Source organism: Oryctolagus cuniculus, chromosome 4 (genome assembly GCF_964237555.1).
Source record: "Oryctolagus cuniculus chromosome 4, mOryCun1.1, whole genome shotgun sequence".
Taxonomy (NCBI): Eukaryota; Metazoa; Chordata; class Mammalia; order Lagomorpha; family Leporidae; genus Oryctolagus; species Oryctolagus cuniculus.
The window spans coordinates 93,714,403-93,735,111 of record NC_091435.1 but is presented as its reverse complement, the minus strand read 5'-3'; the positions used below and the strand labels follow the sequence as shown (position 1 = coordinate 93,735,111).

The 20,709-nt window shown below is 50.4% G+C and overlaps 1 protein-coding gene across 1 annotated transcript; it reads right to left on the bottom strand.

Annotated features, from left to right (window-relative positions):
* Nucleotides 1-10,389: 10,389 nt before the first annotated feature.
* EIF2B5 (eukaryotic translation initiation factor 2B subunit epsilon) lies at nt 10,390-20,128 on the bottom strand. The gene is given in 16 exon segments (NM_001082674.1): nt 10,390-10,801; nt 10,943-11,053; nt 11,483-11,608; nt 12,143-12,266; nt 12,535-12,625; nt 13,151-13,258; nt 13,434-13,535; nt 13,657-13,798; nt 14,016-14,161; nt 15,414-15,726; nt 15,985-16,062; nt 16,674-16,754; nt 16,843-17,020; nt 17,111-17,296; nt 18,815-18,939; nt 19,862-20,128. Coding segments are annotated over 16 exon segments (2,166 nt in total). The 5' UTR covers nt 20,057-20,128; the 3' UTR covers nt 10,390-10,741.
* Between the last annotated feature and the right edge of the window lie 581 nt (nt 20,129-20,709).

Sequence of the window (20,709 nt, the reverse complement as noted above, 5' to 3'; positions counted from 1 at the left end):
GGCGCTGCGGCCCGGCCGCCTCCCCTCCCCCGGCCCCGGCGTGGCCCCGCCCCGGCACGGCCCCGCCCCCCGCCGCCGCAGCCGCCGAGCGGCGCGGCCAGAGCGGCAGATGGCCGGCCCCGGCGGACTCCCTGGCCTCCGTGACCCCGACCGCGCGGCGGCTCCCGGGCCCCAGGCCCCCGGGGCGGAGGGGCGGATCTCTCGGGACTGCCGCGTCCCGGGCTCCCGCTGGAGCGGACCGGCGGTCCTCGCTGCCCTGCCCGAGAGGGCTGGAATGCAGGGGGCGCTTTGGGCTCCGGAGATGGTCTGGGGGAGGGGGTGGACCTGACTGGATCGCGGGAGGACATTATCTCAGCGTGGCCCTCCAGGGTCCGCTGAGGAGCCCCGCCGCGGTGACTGAGCTCCCTGAGGGCCTGACGGTCCCGGGATTCTGACGTCTCCTCAGAACCTCAGCGTCTGGGAGCAAAGTAGTGGCTTAGGTGAATGGATTGCATGAAGAATGAGCCTATGCGTGCATCACTGGGCCAGTCAGCCTCGAGTGGGAGCTAGGTATAATCGGTTCCTAACAGGCCTCCTCATCCCTTGGCTTTTAATTAACGTAATACATTTCGAGTGCGTACTAAGGGCAAGACATGGAGATAGAGCAGTAGCATCCAGGGCCTTCACTCACCTGCCAGGAAGCACCGAGGCTTGGAAATGAATAATTTCTTAGTGACAAATGCTATGGAAAGATACAATGGGGTACTGTGATAGTGACAGGAACAGGAGGACTCTGGGTAGTCAGAGAAGGCCTTTTGCATTTGAGTCAAGACCTAAAAATAACAAGCAGGAAGCGGCCATGGGATGGGGGCAAGAGTATTCCATGGCCACTTAGAAAAGCTCAAGGCAGGAAGAAGCTTAACTCGCGTGAGGAGCAAGAAGGCGACTGTGCCTAGAGGGACTAGGTGAAGCTAGAAAGGTAGGCAGGGCGAGATCACACGCAGGGAGATCACAGGCGGCAGTACGGACACTTTGTACACTTTGCCAAGTTAGCAAGCAGCACTTTCACTCACCTCTTCCACTGGGAAACCTCTCCACATTCCATAATGCTTTCCCAATATCCTTAACATTCATATGATCCTGGATATATATTTATTTGAAATGCAGGGGAGGAGAAGGGGAGGGAACAGGAAAGAGAGAGAAAGATCTTCCATCTGCTGGTTCATTCCCCAAATGCCTACAATAACCAGGATTGGGCCAGGTCAAAGACAAGAGGCCAGAACCCCATCCATGTCTCCAAATATTTGAGCCATCATTTGCTGCCTTCCAGTGCATTAGCAAAAAGCTGGCATGGAAGTGGAGGAGCCGGTACTTGAACTAGGCACTCTGATGCAAGATGTGGGCATCCCAGCTAGTGATTTAACTACTGTGTCAAATGCCTTCCCCTATATTGGACAAATTTTTGACTCCAGGGACTGGTGCTGTGGCGTAGTGGGTAAAGCTGCTGCCTGCACTGCCGGAATCCCATATGGGCGCTGGTTAGAATAAAAGTCCCGGCTGCTCCACTTCTGATCCAGCTCTCTGCTATGGCCTGGGAAAGCAGTAGAAGATGACCCAGGTCCTTGGGCCCCTGCACCCACATGGGAAGACCCTGAGGAAGCTCCTGGCTTTTGGCTTTGGATTGGCGCAGCTTCGGCCACTGCGGCCAACTGGGGAGTGAACCATTGGATGGAAGACCTCTCTGTGTAACTCTGACTTTCAAACATATTAATAAATATTTTTTAAAAAATGCTTTTTCTGACTCCAGGCAAATAAACCAACTTGCTAGCTCCCTGCACACACATTATATATTTTAATGTCATGCCTTTCCTTTTATTTTACATTTTAATTAAAATTAATATGTATGTGTAATCAAATAGCCTTGAGAATGCTTTTAGGAAAAATGGAAGGGGCTGGCACTGTGGCACACTGTTAATCCTCCTCCCGCAGTGCTGGCATCCCGTATGGGTGCTGGGTTCTACTCCTGGTTGCTCCTCTTCTGGTCCAGCTCTCTGCTGTGGCCTGGGAAGGCAGTGGAGGATGGCCCAAGTGCTTGGGCCCCTGCACCTGCAAGGGAGACCAGGAAGAAGCACCTGGCTCCTGGCTTCAGATCGGCGTAGCTCTGGCTGTTGCGGCCATTTGGGGAGTGAACCAACGTAGAGAAGACCTTTCTCTCTGTCTCTCTCTCACTGTCTGTGGCTCTACCTGTCAAATAAATAAATAAAAATCTTAAAAAAAAAAAAAAAGAAGTCCTCTTCCATTTCTCTCCCACCCCTAGAACAACTCCATTCTTTTAGAACTCAGACTATTTATTTTCTTTTCTTTCAAAGATTTATTTATTTATTTTAAAGAGTTACACAGAGAGAGGAGAGGCAGAGAGAGAGAGCGAGAGCGAGAGCGAGAGCGAGAGAGAGGTCTTCCATCTGATGGTTCACTCCCCAGTTGGCCACAACAGCCGAAGTAGTGCCGATCCAAAGCCAGGAGCCAGGAACCTCCTTCCAGCCTCCCATGTAGGTGGGTGTACTGCTTTCCCGGGCCAAACCAGAGAGCTGGATCGGAAGTGCAGCAGCTGGGTCTCAAACCGGCACCCATATAGGATGCTGGCGCTTCAGGCGCCACAGCGCCGGCCCCTCTTTTCTTTCTTTGTTTTTTTGTTTTTTTTTTTTTGTTTGTTTGTTTTTGGGGGGGGGGGTTTGTTTTGTTTTAAGATTTGTTTGTTTAAGATTTTTTTTTTATTTATTTGAAAGACAGAGTTACAAAGAGAGAGAGGCAGAAATAGAGAGATCTTCCATGTGCTGAGTCACTCCCCAAATGGCCATAACAGCCAGGGCTAGCCAGGCCAAAGCCAGAAACCAGGAGCTTCATCCACATCTTCCACATAAGTGGCAGAGGCCCAAAAACTCGGGCCATTTTCCGCTGCTTTCCCAGGCACATTAGCAGGAAGCTGGATTAGAAGTGGAGCAGTCATAACTCAAACTGGCGTATATGGGTATATGAGATGCCAGCATTGCAGGCGGTGGCTTAACCCACTATGCCATGACACCAGCCCCTATACTATTTCTTGCATCATAACTTCCAGACATGGCTTACTGATTTCCAATTCTGATTGATGATAATTTCTCTTCTCATCTCTCTCTAGTCCCCTAAAGGAGCAAATCAATATAGTACTTAGTACTGGTGCTATTTTGACTATGAGTAAATGCTCACTCCTGAGCCCTCCTGATCCATGATTATCTTTCCAACTTTTTGTCTCTCCCGGCATTAAATATTGCTTTACTTTTTCATGTTCTTTTTTTTTTTTTTTAATGTATGGTACCCATCATTTGTCCTTCCTATATAATTTAATTGTTTCTCAATTCACATACTGTTCAATCAAATCTATCAGAGAGCCCATCATCACATTTTCCCCTGGAATCTTCTATTCTTTTGCACTTTGTTTACTGCAGGCCATCTCCATCCATACACAGCTGTCATCCTGGTTCTTCTAAGCATCCCCAGAATTCTCTTTACCTCTCCTGAATGTTAGATCCCTGATACCTGGATACTTTATTCTCTTGTTTTAGAAAAGCATGTCTTGGGCTGGTGCTATGGTACATTGGGTTAAGTTGCCATCTGCAGTGCCAACATCCCATGTGGGTGACAGTTTGAGTTCTGGCTGCTCTAAGCTCCCTCCTGATGTGCCTGGGAAAGCAGCAGAGGATGGCCCAAGTGCTTAGGCTCCTGAACCCACATGGGAGACCTGGAAGAAGCTCCTGGCTTCAGTCTGGCCCAGCCATGGCCATTGTGGCCATTTGGGAAGTGAGCCAGCAGATGGAAGGGCACTCTTTCCCTCTCACTCTCTCTCCTCCTAATTCTAACATAAATGATAAAATAAATATTTTTAAAAACGAAAAAATTTTTCTTTTTCTCTTTGTGCAACTCCTTTCAGATGTTGGGCCTTTTGGATTGTTCCATCATTTTGTTATCATTTGCCTCATTTATCATTCATTTCCTTTTCTAAGAAAAGTGACTTCACCTTTTTGGGTAAGATCTTTTAAAAAATATTTATTTTATTTATTTGAAAGACAGAGTTACAGAGAGAGGTAGAGACAGAGAGGTCTTCCATCTGCTGGTTCACTCCCCAGATGGCCGCAATGGCCGGAGCTGTGCTGATCTGAGGCCAGGAGCTAGGGGCTTCTTCCGGATCTCTCATGTGGGTGCAGGGGCCCAAGGACTTGAGTCATCTCCTACTGCTATCCCAGGCCACAGCAGAGAGCTGGATCGGAAGAAGAGCAGCCGGGACTAGAACCAGAACCCATATGGGATGCTGGTGCTTCAGCCAGTTCTTTAACCACTGCGCTGTCCCCTTTGGGTAAGATTTTAACATTATTGCCAACCTCTCAATCATTTATCTTTCCAATATTTTTGTTGTACCTATTCATTCCATATACTTGTCTTAAAATTGAACGCAAAGATCATCTGTATTTGGTTCTCTAGCCTGCCACACGTCAACAGAAGGAAGCAATTCATTTAAAGTTCTGAGAACACTTTCTTGTCTGCCCGTTCTTCGTTGTTTTTTTTTTTTCTTTTTTAAGATTTATTTTATCTATTTTACAGAGAAAAGTAGAGCTAGAGAGAGAGAGGTCTTCCATCTGCAGTTTCACTCCCCAAATGACCACAATGGTCAGAGCTGAGCTGATCTGAAGCCTGGAGCCAGGAGCTTTTTCTGGGTCTCTCACATGGGTGTAGGGGCCCAAGGAGTTGGGCCATCTTCTACTGCTTTCCCAGGCCACATCTGGGTCGGAAGTGGAGCAGCCAGGAGTCTGTGCCACAGTGCCAGCCTGTTCTTCTCTCTCTCTCTTTTTTCTTTTTGAGATTTATTTATTTATTGGAAAGTCAGAGTTGCAGAGAGGAAGCGGGGGGGAGGGGGAAAGGAGATATCGTCTCTCTGCTGGTTCACTTCTCAGATGGCTGTAATGGCCAGGGCTAGGTCAGGCAAAAGCCAGTAGCCAGGAGCCTCAGCTGGGTGGCCCATACGTTTGAACCATCTTCCATTGTTTTCCCCAGGCCATTAGCATGGAGCTGGATCAGAAATGGAACAGCTGGGACATGAACTGGTGCCCATGTGGGATGCTGGCATTCCAAGTGATGGCTTTACTTCTGTTCCAAATTGTTGGCCCTCAATTTTTTTATGGCACTTTATATACAGTATTTTCCCTCTTTTGAATTTTCTTTTTTTTCTTTTTTTTTTTTTTTTTTTTTGACAGGCAGAGTGGACAGTGAGAGAGAGAGACAGAGAGAAAGGTCTTCCTTTGCCGTTGGTTCACCCTCCAATGGCCGCCTTGGCCAGCGCGCTGCGGCCGGCACACCGCGCTGATCCGATGGCAGGAGCCAGGAGCCAGGTGCTTCTCCTGGTCTCCCATGGGGTGCAGGGCCCGAGCACCTGGGCCATCCTCCACTGCACTCCCTGGCCACAGCAGAGAGCTGGCCTGGAAGAGGGGCAACCGGGACAGAATCCGGTGCCCCGACCGGGACTAGAACCCGGTGTGCCGGCGCCGCTAGGCGGAGGATTAGCCTAGTGAGCCGCGGCGCCGGCCTCTCTTTTGAATTTTCAAGAGATTTATTTGAATAGCAGAGTTACAGAGAAAGAGGGAGAATAAGAGAGAGTGCGAAATCCTCCATCTGCTGGTTTCCTTCCCAAATGGCTTCAAGTTGGAGATGGGTCAGGTTGAAGCCAGAAAATTCATGCCAATCTCCCACATGGGTGACATGTCCTCAAGTAGTTGAGCTATCATCCACTGCTTCCCAGATCATTCCAATCCAGGAAGCTGGACTGGAAGCAGAGGAGCCAGGACTCCAACTAGCACCTCTGATATGGGATGCGGGCGTTGCAAGCTGTGGCTTGATCCAGTGCACAACGTTTGGCCTCCTGAGTTTTGGGTTTTCTTTCTAAATTTTTATTAATGGGGCTGGCGCTGTGGCGTAGCGCATAGAGCCACCGCCTGCAGTTCCAGCATCCCATATGGACGCTGGTTCGAGACCCAGCTGTTCCACTTCCAATCCAGATCTCTGCTATGGCCCGAGAAAGCAGTAGAAGATGGCCCAAGTCCTTGGGCCCCTGCATCCACGTGGGAGACCCGGAAGAAGCACCTGTCTCCTGGCTTTGGATCGTCGCATCTCCAGCCGTTGCGGCCAATTAGGGAGTAAACCAGCAGATGGAAGACCTCTCTCTTTTTCTGCCTCTGCCTCTCTGTAACTTATTTACTTATTTGAAAGGAGGAGTTAGAGAGAAAACCTCCCATCCACTGGTTCATTCCCCAGATGGCCACAACAGTTGGGGCTGGAGCTGGGCCAATCTGAAACCAGCAGCCAGGATCTTCTTCCAGGTCTCCCACATGGGTGCTGGGACCCAAGGACTTGGGCCATCTTCTATTGCTTTTCCAGGGCATAGCAGAGAGCTGGATTTGAAGTGGAGCAGCCAGGACTTGAACTAGTGCCCCTATGGGATGCTTGGACTGCAGGAGGCTGCTTTACCTGCTATGTCACAGCAGCGGCCCCTGTCTATTCACATTTTTTTTTTTTTTTTTTTTGACAGGCAGAGTTAGACAGTGAGAGAGAGAGACAGAGAGAAAGGTCTTCCTTTTTCCGTTGGTTCACCTCCCAAGTGGCCGCTACGGCCGGCATGTTGTGGCCGGCGTGCTGCACTGATCCGAAGCCAGGAGCCAGGTGCTTCCTCCCAGTCTCCCATGCGGGTGCAGGGCCCAAGCACCTGGGCCATCCTCCACTGCCCTCCTGGGCCATAGCAGAGAGCTGGATTGGAAGAGGGGCAACCGGGACAGAATCTGGCACCCCAACTGGGACTAGAACCCAGGGTGCCAGCACCACAGGCGGAGGATTAGCCTAGTGAGCCGCGGCGCCAACCTGTCTATTCACATTTAAGAGTAAGACACTAAAAAGCTGATTGGAAGCTATGTACAAGGTTTATTAATAGGCTTTGCCATAGGGTAGTAAGTGGAAGAAAATTTTGTCAAGAAAACCAAACTGTCGTCATTCATAGGCCTTTTTTTTTCCTGCAGAGGTTCAGCTTGTTTTTTGCCTGAAAGGTGTAAGTTAGCGTGTGCTGAGGTTCAGCGTCCCACCACTCACGTGCTTTCACTTAATTCCTTACTTTTTATGTAATCCCTCATCCCCAATCCCACCACGGCAGCTGCTGAGGCCAGAAGCTCTGGTATTTAAATTCTCCCCGACATTCTGAAATTTCATGGGCTTTTCCATTCAGTATGCCAGCGACTGGGGAGGGGGGTTGTCAGTGTGGAAACTTGTGACATTTGGGTTTAGAAAACCCTAAGTATTTCCTAAGAGCCTGAAGCTCCCGTCTCTTGCAGGGGAGGAACAGCAGTATCACTTAGCTGGGTCAGATCTGGAGGGGATCTTAGAGGCCAATTTCTTCTACAAACCTTTGAAACCCCCTCCATCCCCTCCCTCTCCTTACCCTCCTGTGAGCTTCAGAGCCTTTTCTGGGTTGCAACTTCTGTTAATAACCACCCTGGCAGACAGAGCCCACCTTACTCTAAGTCAGTTTTTTTTTGTTTTGTTTTGTTTTGTTTTTTAGTTTAAATATTTATTTATTTGAAAGGCAGACTTATAAAAAGAGAGGAGGCCAGCGCCGGCACCCCGAGTTCTAGTCCCGGTTGCTCCTCTTCCAGTCCAGCTCTCTGCTGTGGCCCAGGAAGGCAGTGGAGGATGGCCCAGGTGCTTGGGCCCTGCACCCGCATGGGAGACCAGGAGGAAGCACCTGGCTCCTGGCTTCGGATCGGCACAGTGTGCCAGCCACAACACGCCGGCCATAGCAGCCACTTGGGGGGTGAACCAACGGAAAAAGGAAGAGCTTTCTGTCTCTCTCACTGTCTATAACTCTGTCTCTCTCTCACTGTCTAACTCTGCCTAGTTAAAAAAAGAGAGAGAGAATGAAAGACAGGGGAGAGAGAGAGAGAGAGAGAGAGAGAATCTTCCACTTCTTGGTTCACTCCCCAAATGCCCACAATAGCTGGGATTAGGCTAGGCCAAAGCCAGGAGCCAGGAGCTTTTTCTGGGTCTCCCACATGGGTGCAGGGGCCCAAGCACTTGGGCCATCCTCCGCTACTTTCCCAGGCACATCAGCAGGGAGCTGGATTGAAAGTGGAGCAGCTAGGACTTGAACCAGCACCCACATGGGATGTTGGCATTGCAGGCTGTGGCTTAACCTGCTACTCCACAGCTTTAGTGCCTTGGTCACTATTTTTCACTTTCCAAAATGATGTCTCTCATCCATTGTCACTTCTCTTTCCTTATCCAGTCAAGTGCTTTTTTAGGAAAGTAGGTTCCTTGGGGCCAATGCTGTGGCACAGTTAGTTAAGCTGCTGCCTATAGTGCTGACTCCCATATGGGCATTGATTCAAGTCCTAGCTGCTTCACTTCAATTCAGCTCCTAGTGATGCACCTGGGAAAGCAGTGGATGATGGCCCAAATCCTTGGGCCCCTACCACCCACATGGGAGACCCGGAAGAAGCTCCTGGCTCCTGGCTTCAGCCTGGCCAGCCTTGGCTATCGTGGCTATTTGGGGAGTGAACCAATAGATGGAAGACCTCTCTCTGTCTCTCCTCTAATTCTGCCTTTCAAATAAATAAATAAATCTTTAAAAAAAAATTTCCTTTTCTAGTATTGTAATGGGATTTTTAGAGCAAGCAAAGAAAGCTGATGTACTTAACTGGAAACCCTTTGCTTTGCTGTGGATATGCCCTTGTAACCTTTCCTCTCTCAGGACACTCCAGCATCACCACGTGGCAGTCTTCCCTAATCACCCCACCGGAAGCAATCTCTTTCCTGAAAAGCTGCAGAGGCCACTGTGACCCCTGCCACCCATCTGGTACAGGCCAGAGATGTTTACAGTTACTTGGATTTAACTGCCCCATTAGGTCCAGGCCATAACCTTCATGTCTTCTCCAGGCACTTGACTCAGATCAAAACAGATTTACTGAACAAGGAAACTAAATGATGCCAAACCCTGGCCAGCATGTTCTCCCTTCTTTAGCAATAAATACTCAGTCATGCTTCACATGCCCACGTGGAGTTCAGTGTGCTCAGCTCAACGCTTCAGCTCACTCCTTCCCACACAACTGAAATGAAGGCAACCGCTTTATCTATGATGTTCCTCTGTGTCAGCCACCTGTTACACAGAGACAACTGGCAGTTTAAGTGTCAACATGAAGGCAACAGAGAGTTCAAAAGATAAGAGGGAAGGGCTTGTTTCGTGGTTGAGGTAAAAGGAGGTGATAGAGCAAGTGACAGACGGCAGAGCTTGACTTTAGCATCAGCTCCCGCTTCTGTCCATTACCAGTCTTGAGACTTCTCTGAGCTGCAGGCACTTCATCTAGAAATGAAACTTATCACTTAATTTCATAGGGCTGATATGAGGGTTAAATGGAATAACACATGACAAGTATTTAGCAAATAACAAAATGCCCATCAAACAGTAACCACTCTCTCCATATTTAAAACATTTCACAGGATCTCCTGTGTTCTCAGGGTTCCATTACTGACTTGGGGTTGTATTTGCCTCTGTGAGAAAGTTCTGGATTCTGAGGGTCAAGTCCCTAGCTTTCCTCTTTAAGAGTTATGCAAGGGGCCAGCGCTGTGGCATAGAAGGCTAAGCCATCCCATATGGGTGCTGGCTTGAGCCCTGGCTGCTCCACTTCTGATCCAGCTCCCTGCTAATGTGCCTGGGAAAGCAGTAGAGGATGGCCCAAGGGCTTGGGTCCGTGCACCCACATGGGAGACCTGGGAGAAGATCCTAGCTCCTGGCTTCAGCCTGACCCAGCCCTGGCCGTTGTGGCCATTGGGGAGTGAACCAGTAGATGGAAGATCTCTCCTTCTCTCTGGATCTCTGCCTTTCAAATATATATATATATATATATATATATATATATATATATATATATATATATGTATTTTGAGTATGGGACCTTGAGCAGATTTCGTATCTTTAAGATGAAGAGCCACCTGGCCTCCTTGACAGGACTAGTACTGGGATCAACTGGGAAAAGTGTGAGAAGGACTAGCACGTGGTAATGGCCTTTCCATCTGCTGGGCATTGTCACCCTCTGGCAGAAGAGTTTAAACCAGGGCCCCCTGTGGAAATAGGCTCAGGACCACAAATGGACCCACAAATGCTGGGAAAGAATCGAGGTTCTACACCATCTGTGAGTCATGGCGACAGGTGGTTAAGTGGCGAGGCACTACAGTACCCCCTAGTGGCAAAAACACCTCCTGGTCCCTCTCCTTCAGGTGTTAGGGAGTCCCAGGGTGCGAACGCCAATGGCTGGTAAGTCAGAGCTGCAGAGAAATCATACACTTCTCTCTTTTTTAATATTAACAAATACAAGCAGCAGAGAGGCCAGCTGCTCTCTGCTGTTCCCTGAGGGAGAGCCCGAGCACACAGGTTCCTCTGGCCTTCCTCCAACCGCAGGCCTGCCCAGCTCCTCCCTAGGCAGATGCTTTGTTCCAGTCTGACTTCCCTCATCCCAGTGCCCCAGTTGGGACGGGAGGCACATGGTTGCTGGCAGTGTGAATACTGTAGTTCCAGCCTCTGCTCCTTGGGTCACGGGACGGTGGTCACTCATCCTTCCACAACCAGCTCCGCACTTGTCCTGGCCCAGGAACCAGGAGGACAATGACTCAGAGCCCCAGGAGCGGGCAGCATGTGACTTCAGTCATCTTCAGATGACTCCTCTTCTGCCTCTTTTAGCCACTGGATGAACCTCTGTAGCTGTAAGGAGATGCAGGGCTCAGCTACTGGGGAGGGGCACGTTACCCTCCTATTCCCCATGGCACGTAAACGGCTCTGACTAGACTCCAGCCACCCTGGAAACTAGGGTCAAAGACTAGGGAACGGGATGGCCTTCCTCACCTGCTGGTTCTTGCGCAGCTGCCGGCCCTTGTCCGTTACATCCCTTTGGCCGAACCAGCTCAGGATCGTCTCCTCAGCCAGGATCTCTAGCTGGTAGAAACCCATCAGTACCTGCAGAAGGCCAGTGAAGGGGATCTCAGGGGCCTTGCAGAGTCAAGCAACATATAATGGATAACAGAGGAAGAGGAGGCCGGACCTTAGCACCTGACCACCAGGCCCTCAGCTTCCTTCTCCATACCAAGCAGCCTTCTCCAAAACAGACAACAGTGAGCTATTTACTCTGGTAGTAGAGCAGGCATAACTTCTGAATGCGGAGGAGCATTTTGCACATTCCCAGGCCAATCCCCAATGCCTGCCCTCCTAAGCCTTACAGCTCTAAGCTGTACTCTTCCAGTAATAAGCATGACACTAGGGGTGGATGGTGCTATCCACCAAACTCCTGACTGGGTTCATGTGAGTCTCTGTTTTGTGTGTCCATGGGGGTCTCCAAGGCCTGTTTCAAAGTCAGTGTAGGAGCATGGGGCTCGAGGTGGTATTCACCTTGGCTATGCAAGTACCAAGAGCTTCATGCTCCAGGAAGAACTCCTCAATGGCTGCCAATGCTTCCAAATGGTCGGCTGCACGCTTTATGTAGTTCCTAAAAACAGGGCTCCAGGCCTTGAGCAACTATGGAAGAAAGGAGAATGAAGCTGGAATACATTCCTGGGCATGTACCTGTATACCTGTATACCTGTATCGGGACATCAAGGAAAATCAACACTGATAACATGAGCCTTTCATGTTATGGGAGGACAAGAGTGAAATGATACAGGTCTGAGGAATCATGGCGGAAGGACTTAGAAGTTACTGGCAGTCAGGGGTGGGGAAAAAATGGTTCCCCAGGAAAGGTAAAAGGGGGTCAGACACTGAAGGCTTCCTCAAAATACCTAGTCCCCACCTCGAGGCTGATCTCATTCAGGGTCAAATCATTTTCATAGTGTCTGAAAGTCCAGGTCTTTCCTGAGTATATCCTTGAGAGCCTAGCATGGACTGAATCCTGTAGTCTCAAAGGCTACTCAGTATTGAACCCAATCAGATTCCAGAGGCAAAGGGAAAGGAGGTAAAGGCAGCAAATAACCTGATTTCCTGTGAAGTCAAGCATGGCAAATACATGTGTCCATCACCACCCAATCCCGGTCCCCAGCCCCAGTCTTTGCTCACAGGAAGCAGCAGGGCACAGTAGCGGTTTGCCTCCAGCGGGGAATCCATTTGTTGCAGTGGGAACTCCAGGACCACATGGCTCAGTACCTGCATCACCTCCTTTAGGCTTATGTTGTAGGCATACCTGTGGGGAGACTGGGGTGACACCAGGGCCTTCACTGGCCCTGTCAGCATGCTGTAGGACTAGGACTTTGACAGAATACCAAGGAGAGGAAGTCAGAGGGAACAGCATGGAGGGAGAAAGTCTGCGGAGGCTGGAACCTAAAGCTCTTCCTGCTCTATTGGGTTCTTGAAGAAAAAGGTTCCTATCTGGGCAAGAGAACACTTAGGAAAGAACCTCTACCTGCCTGAGTTACCCCAGGGAGGAGAGAACACGGAGGCACTCCTCTTACTTGAGAGAGTTGATCTCCAGGATGAGATTGTCACAAGAAATGCTCTCTTCTTTGCCCCGCTGCAGTGTTCCCAGGACTTCATTCTGGAACACTGAAAATGAAAGCAAGAGTAAGTTCACGAGCCAATATCACTTCAGAAACGCTCTAAGTTATCTGGCCCTGATTCCACACGAAACCTTTTCAGGGAGGAACACATGCGTTTGGCTAGTGGATCCAGGCAAACAATAACCTGGAGGCTTTCTTCCTTTGTCCGGGACACGACTGCCTTGGCCACTTACTTTTTTTTTTTTTTTTTTTGGACAGGCAGAGTGGACAGTGAGAGAGAGAGAGACAGAGAGAAAGGATTTCCTTTTCCCTTGGTTCACCCCCCAATGGCCGCTGCGGCCTGGCTGATCTGAAGCCAGGAGCCAGGTGCTTCTCCTGGTCTCCCATGTGGGGAGGACCCAAGCACTTGGGCCATCCTCCACTGCACTCCCGGTCCACAGCAGAGAGCTGGACAGGAAGAGGAGCGACCGGGACAGAATCCGGTGCCCTGACCGGGACTAGAACCCGGTGTGCCGGCGCCACAGGCGGAGGATTAGCCTAGTGAGCTGTGGTGCCAGCCATGGCCATTTACCTTTGATGTCATCCAACTGGGGGGAGCCTGCTCGGCTGTCCAGCTCCTCAGAATCCATGCTTCGCTCACTTTCAGTCTCACTCTCCTCTTCCTCATTGATTGTGAGTCCTGAAAATGCAGAAAGGATGAGAAATCAGAAAAATAAGGAAAGAGACCTTCACAGGGGCGACTTATCTGCTGTGCGGGAGGAAAGCAGTCAACAAGTAATCCGAATCCGAGGTATTCATTAACCTTTCAAGTATTCCGACTGAGCAGAGGAGGACAGGCACAAGGCCGAGCTCACCCCACAGACTCTGCCGCAGTTCTTCCTCTTTCTCCGTGTTCATGTCAGCAGCTTTCCAGAGGTAGCCTTTGCCTGCAACTCCTACTTCCGCTGGATTGTAACCTGGAAGCATGCTGCCCTTTAGAGAAGGGCCATGAAGCAGCAACACCCCCAAGGCGGGATCACTGGTTTTCCTATGGGGCAGAGAGACACACAGACGCCCCACACCTGTTGAGCCTCACACCTTTCAGCTTCGCTTTCTCCTTTGCTTGGTTGACCCCAGAATCATCACTGAACTGGCCATCATCCTCATCTTCTTCTGCATCTGGAGGGTGCAAAGAGATGACCGAGCCCTCAGGCAGCGTGATGTTGGGGCCCACTACCACCTGGGGGAGAAAAAAGTAGTAGGTGGCACCGACCCCACAGTGCATGGAGGAAAGATACATCCTGACAATGAAAGCAACTTTTCTTTATTAAGCCAATGAAACCACTGGATTTGGACTCTGAGTTCTGGCTGGACTGTGGGTGGAAATAAGACCCCTTCTGGGTCAATGTGACTACCCATCAATTCAGGGCCTACAAGAAGCAGGGGACAAATCTCACCTGGGAAGTAAGGACACAGTGTGGCTTCAGTGTCACTTGTTCCTTGACCTCAGCATGGTCACAGAGCAGAGACTGATGGATCTGCGCCCCAGAAGCCACTTGAACACCTTTCCACAGGTAGGCCCGGTCCAGCACCACGTTATCACCTGGCTCAGGATGGGAAGGACTTCTGGTCACTCAGGATCCCAAAACCAGACCAAAGCCCTTCGGGGAAGACAGGGCTGCCTGATCCCAGCAAACCCCCTCTAGCTCCAATACCCCCCTCTCTCCACCTTGTTCACCAAAAAAAAAAAAATACCCCCTTGCCCTCCAGGCCTAGGCCTGAGAGTAGAACACTGCTCAGATGGTCCATCCTCCCCACAGTGGACAACAACTACAGACAATAAAGAGACCTAAGAACTGAGAACCTGTAAGGTTTCTGGAAACTTTCTCAATTCAAGAACCTTATTACAGGGGCCAGCGCTGTGGCATAGCAGGCAAAGCCACCACCTGCAGTGCTGGCATCCCAATGGGCGCCGGTTAGAGTCCTGGCTGCTCCACTTCCAATCCAGCTCTGTGCTATGGTCTGGGAAAGCAGTGGAGGATGGCCCAAGTCCTTGGGCCCCTGCACCCACATGGGAGACGCGGAAGAAGCTTCTGGCTCCTGATCGGCACAGCTTTAGCTGTTGCAGCCAATTGGAGAGTGAACCAGTGGATGGAACGCCTCTCTCTCTCTCTCTCTGCCTCTCCTCTGTGTGTAACTCTTTCAAATAAATAAATAAATCTTTAAAAAAAAACCTTATTACAATAATATCCATGTCTGAAAAAATCAGGTCAAATTATCTGGCCTCTTCTTGTATATTTTAGAATTTTAATCTTATTGTTGATCGTTTAAAGGGGCAGTACCATTAGGAGCACATTCCCACAACCAAAGTGAGTTGCCAAGAGGCTAACCAGTCAGATATGGAAGAATAAAGAACACTGGACCCAGATTCAAGTCCCAGCACTGATTCTCATTACCTATGACCAGCAAGATAACCTCCTTGAGCCTGTTTGTAAATGAGAGATAAATAATAACTACCTTGCAAGGTTTTTGTAAGGATTAAACAAAATAACGTATATGAAAGCCCTTTGTAAACTGTAATGCAGTTAGACAGATGTTATTACTGCATGCTAATTATCTACCTGGTCCTAAATCTGAATATAGGGTACCCTGGAATGTGAAGAGTCACCCAGTACACAGGCCACAAATTAGGTTATTACTACTTTCAAGCCCCTATTCCCTCGTTTCTGAGGGTAGCCACTCTGGTTCCTTATTCCCAGGGACTAGCCCTCACACCTCCATCTTTGTATCCAGAGACACAGGGTCCCCGGTTCCTGCTCCTAGGATGGCGGGCTTGCCTCCCCACCTGTGCTCACCAATGCAGCAGCCAGGACCAATGACACTGTTGGTGATAGAGCAGTTGCTGCCAATGACAGTGCCAGAGCCCAGGAGTACATTCTCCTCCAGGATGCTGCCATGGCCCAAGCTGACCTCGGGCCCTCGGTAGATGTTGTGCCGGGAATGAGTGCAGCTCTGAGCGGTGCTGTCAGTGAAGTTTGCCTCTGGGGTGAGAGGGTAGACCCATCGGCGGATGACATCGGCACAGACAGCAGAGTACATGTGCAGGTTGGAGACCCGGGCACCGTATTCCCTAGTTGTTACATGCATGTGGATCTGGTTCCCTAGGATCTGATGAGGAAAGGAGAAGGTGGTTAGCCAAGCCAGCAAGACAGGAAGAATGCCTCCAAGTACAACACCTTTCTACCCTCTAAGTTCCCTTCTGCCAGCTCTCACTGTCACAGCCAAACAGCCAGAGTTCCCCTCTCCCTTAGCTCTTTCTCCCACTCCCGAGTCTCAGTAAAACAGACTGGGACTACAAGTAACAGCACAAGATAAAATTAGATACATCTTCTACTTTCCTAAGAAGCCTTGGAAGCCTTTTCTCACCTCCTCGTTCACTAACAGGCCTCGCACAAAGTCATCTCGAGTCTGGTAGTCAAAGTTGTCTGTGAAGAGCTGAGCCACCTGGAGAGGGTGGGGTGGGGAGAGGAGATGTAGGGGTGGACTATTGTGCAATGATTCCCTGGAAGCAAAGATAAGCAGCCAGAGACTTAACACACCAAAGAGAGCTGGACTAAGATCAGCATCCCATAGAAGGTCCCAATAGGTTAACAGGGAGAAGATGACAACACATCTTTGCTTTAGAACAGAGAGGGAAGAAATATTAAGAAAAGAGAGGGAAGAAATATTCCTTGGCCTTTTAGAAATTCATTTATCTGAGAGACATACAGAGCATGTACACAGGCACACACGCCCATCCAGTGATTCAGTCTCCCAGTGCTTCCAACATCAGGGGCTGGGCCAGGTCAAAGCTGGGAGCTGGGACCTCAATCCAGGTCTCCCATACTGGTGACAGGGATCCAACTACCGGAACCATCACTGCTGCCTCCCAGGGTACATATTAGCAGGTAGCTGGAACTGGGACTGGAGCTGGGACTAGGAACTCCAAAATGGGACAGAGATGTTCCTGCCAGGGTCTTAACCATTAACTCAATATCTGCTCCCCTTGGTCTTCTAAGCAGGCGACAGTAGACCCTCAGGGTCCCGCTGTGAATATGTGGTGCTGAGGCGCTCACCTGAGGGGAGCAGATGCTGATATGACAATCCAATAAGTCATACCGAATCTCCACGCCAGCGCCACTGCCTTGGAACAGGCTCTGTGGGGAGAAATTCCAAGCACTTTAACTGGGTTCTTTACTGAGGCCCATCCCTTCCCTACCTCAAAGACCCTAGGCTGCTACACACCAGAGGAAAAGAGAAACGTCGGAGGCCCTGGGTCTTCTGGAAGTGGAGAATCCGGTTTGTGGCACTATCCACAGCCACTACCACATTGTCCTCATGGCAACGAGTCGGGTGGCTGGGGGATGATTCTTTGAAGATCATTGTCATCACAGACACATTTTTTTCTAGCTTCCGCCTTAACCTATAAAGGACAGGAGAGAGAGAGCCGCAATACAGCAGTCCTCAGGCTCTGGGCTCCCCAACCCTGTCCCCGCCACACTCCCACCCTGACCTATGTTCCTCGAGGGCCCTGGTGACATTGATGTTGGAGACGACATCTCCGTACACCAGGAGGAAGTCAGAGCGCACCAGGGCTTTGGCGTCAACATCACGGAGGACATCTCCCAGCGATCGGTAGAGCTCTGATGTAATTATCCGAACCACGTTGAGGGATGTTGGGCGGCACCACTTGGATTTTCTATGGCAAGAGGGTGGTAAGGGCAATGAGTCAATCAGACATAAAGATTATGTGCACCACCCCCTATTTTTCAACCTTATGTGGCATCCACACTCCTTCTATATGGCTTTTCTGGGTTCCTGCCAGCGTCCTCAACTTCAAAAGGACTTATGAACTATAATTAACACTTTTAGCATCCTGTGTCACCAGTCTTGTTTTATGGGTTAGAGGAATATCATTATTTCCTCTCTATATCCTGAATCCTGTCCCCAGACATGCACTTAAAACTTGAAATCCTGCTGAAACCTACTGTATACAAAGTAGCCCATAAATATACTTTTCATGTCACCTTTCCTTTCTAAAGTCCACACCAAATTTAGAAAGTGTCTGAAGACTGTGCTAATATCCTTTTTATAAAAATTAATTAATTTATTTGAAAGGCGGAGTTACAGAGAAGGGGAAGAAAGAGAGAGAGAGAGCTCTTCCATCCACTAGTTCGCTCCCCAGATGCCCATAATAGCTAGGGCTGGGCCAGGCCAAAGCCAGGAGCCAGGAGCTTCATTCAGTTTCCCATGCAGGTGCAGGGGCCCAAGACCTTGGGCCATCTTCTCTTGCTTTCACAGGTGCGTTAGCAGGGAGTGGATTGGAAGTGAAGCAGCCTGGTCTTGAACCGGTACCCATACGGGATGCTGGTGCTGCAGATGCAGCTTAACTTGCTCTGTCACAGCACAGCACCAGCCTCTCTAATGTCCTATCTTTATTTCCTAAAGTTCCATAAGCCCTGAGACTCACTCTTTTCATTAAGATCTTAACAAATATTTATTAAATGCTCACTTTGTGCTTGGCACTAAGCTAGGTAGAGGGAATAAAAAGATGAAACAGAGTCCATTCTTGCCCTTGAGGGTCAGAACACAGAATATTCAGAAATGCAGTGGAAAAACAAAGACGCTATTCTTGTAACTTCCACATTGGAATCATTAAATAAAAAATAAAATCCACCGGGACCACACTATGTAAAAAGGATTTAAGGAAAAAAATACTTTGTTTGAAAGGCAGAGGGACACAGAGAGAGAGAAAAAGAGAGATCGACTGATCTTCCATCTGCTGGTTCATTTCCCAACTGTCTGCAACAGCACAGCTGGGCCAGGACAAAGCCAGGAGCCAGAACTTCAACCTGGTCTCCTACTTGGGTGGCAGAGACACAAGTACTTTTGAGCCATCATCTACTGCCTCCAAGGTGCATTAGCAAGAGGTAGCACTGGAAGTCAAGTAACTGGGACTTGGGATCCCAATATAGGATGCCGGTCTCCCAAGTAGCAGCTTAACACACTGTGCCACAACATAAATCTTTGTTGTAGGAGCCTTAAGAGAGATACAAGGCTTCAGCTGTTCACCTGATAAGTGAGGAAAACACCCCAAGACCTTACAATAGGCTCTAACTAGACACATTCCCCCTTCCCCCGACATTTCCCTTTTCCATTCTGAAAATGCTGGAAAAAAAAAACAGTGAAAACAGAAAGGGGTGTTGAAGGGTCTTACTGCAAATGTTCTTTGATCTGAGCAGCCTTCCAGCAACAAAACACAAAGGTCTCCTGTACACCTGTGGCAGTCAGGAATTCCAGAGTGTAGTCAATTAGCGCCACATTGGCCAGAGGCAGGAGGACCTAGGGGGTGGGATATGATGAAAGATGGAGGTCTTGAATCCAGGACAGCCTCTGGGTTCCCCACTGCAACAATTTTCATGCCTCTACCAGTGTTTCCGGGCACTACGGTTTGCTTTATCTTTCCAATTCAAAGATAAAACAAGGTTCTGTCTGTGAGAATCATGGCTTGCAAGGAATCTAGCTGCCTAGCGTGAGACCCAGTAGACCACTGCTAGCAACGCATAGTAATGGAAATCGGTCACATCTCTCAAAACATTTCCTTCCTTGATATCTTTGTAGGAATCAGGGACTAGTGTTCAAAATGAACAGCCAGCAGGCCTTTGGGGTATCGGGGGAGCTAGGGAGAATTTCCCCTAAACTCAATGGAGTTCTCTCTCTGAACTGGGCTAGCAACACCCAGGACTAGCTCAGCCCAATTCCCCACTGTCTAGACAATTAAGGGGATGATGGCAACCGGCCACTAAAGCTGGTCTATACGCCTCTGACAGATGGCACTGGCTGTCATTAGCACCTGGAGGGAAAAAAAACAGCACACGGCCCAAGACCTAGGCCGATTTTTGTAGGCAGATTGCTGCCCTTTCAGAGGCAGACGGGTCCCTTCCACTTAAGCATCCCTCCTCTGCAAGGTTAAAGGGCAGTGCGGTCTCCGCCTTGTCGGGGCAAGGTCTCCTCACGCGTCCTCCGCCTCGGTGGACAGCACTCTGAGCGCCCAAGTCTGCCAGCCGCTCGCTGACTCAGGCAGTCATCAGGGCTGTAGGCAACGCCTCCGTCTTTCTCCGAGGCAGGTAACCCCCGATTTTAGGAAAACAGAGGGGGACACAAGTCCTTCCAGGGCATGCTTCACCAGGCAGCCCAAAGGAGCTGGCATTCCACCTGCTCCAGCCCCGCCACCCTCCCCGTTGCTCGCGTGCGCGACGCTCACCCGAGGCTGGTCCTTGGAGATGGGGAAGAAACGGCGGTTGAAGCTATCGGCCACCAGGACCGCCTGGAGGGGCGGCGGAGGCTCCTCCTCCGCACCTCGGGCTCCCCCGCCGCCGCCACCGCCTCCTGGCCCCCCGCCGCGCTTGTTGGCCCGATCAGACACTGCACCAGGCGGCGCCACCACAGTCGTCGCCATCTTTGTGTCTCGCCGTCACCACTTCCGCGAGGAAACAGACACCGCAAGCAGTAGGGGACAAAAAGGACCTCACACTTGAAACGCGCAGGAATGACGGGAGGGAGGCGGCGAGGGAGGAGGAGTGCGCATGCGTCCTGCCCGAGCGCTTACCCGTCCCGCTGCTGGTCCCAGGCGGGAGGGCGCGAGGCGTGGCGCAGCCAGCGGAGGCGCAGGTGGGGTTGCAGCTGGCTCAGGCCCCGGTTTGGCCGTGGAGAAGCCGAGATGCTTGCGGCATGATGGGACTTGTGGGTGCCACGAAGGGGCTGGGGCTGTTCGGGATCCGTAGTCGCCCACTGGTTTCTCCGCCCATGTTAACAATTGTAGGCTTCCCTAGTCAGTCTGGTCACCTAATGGAACCCGGCGCCTTGGGACGCCGGGACCGAGTCAGACAGACAGCGCCTCCCTACGGGGGCTCACAGTTGGGAGAGTGGGAATCCTGAGCGCTGTTTGTGGGTCAGGCACGGAGCAAGCCTGAACTCGGTTGACCGTCACCTATCTGCAAGACTTCTCACTCATTCGTTCCACAAACACCTCGAAGGAAGTCCACCCAGCTAGCAAGTGCAACCCGCTCTGTCTTCACGGCTCCGTACGCCTGCTGCAGGCTCATGTGGGGA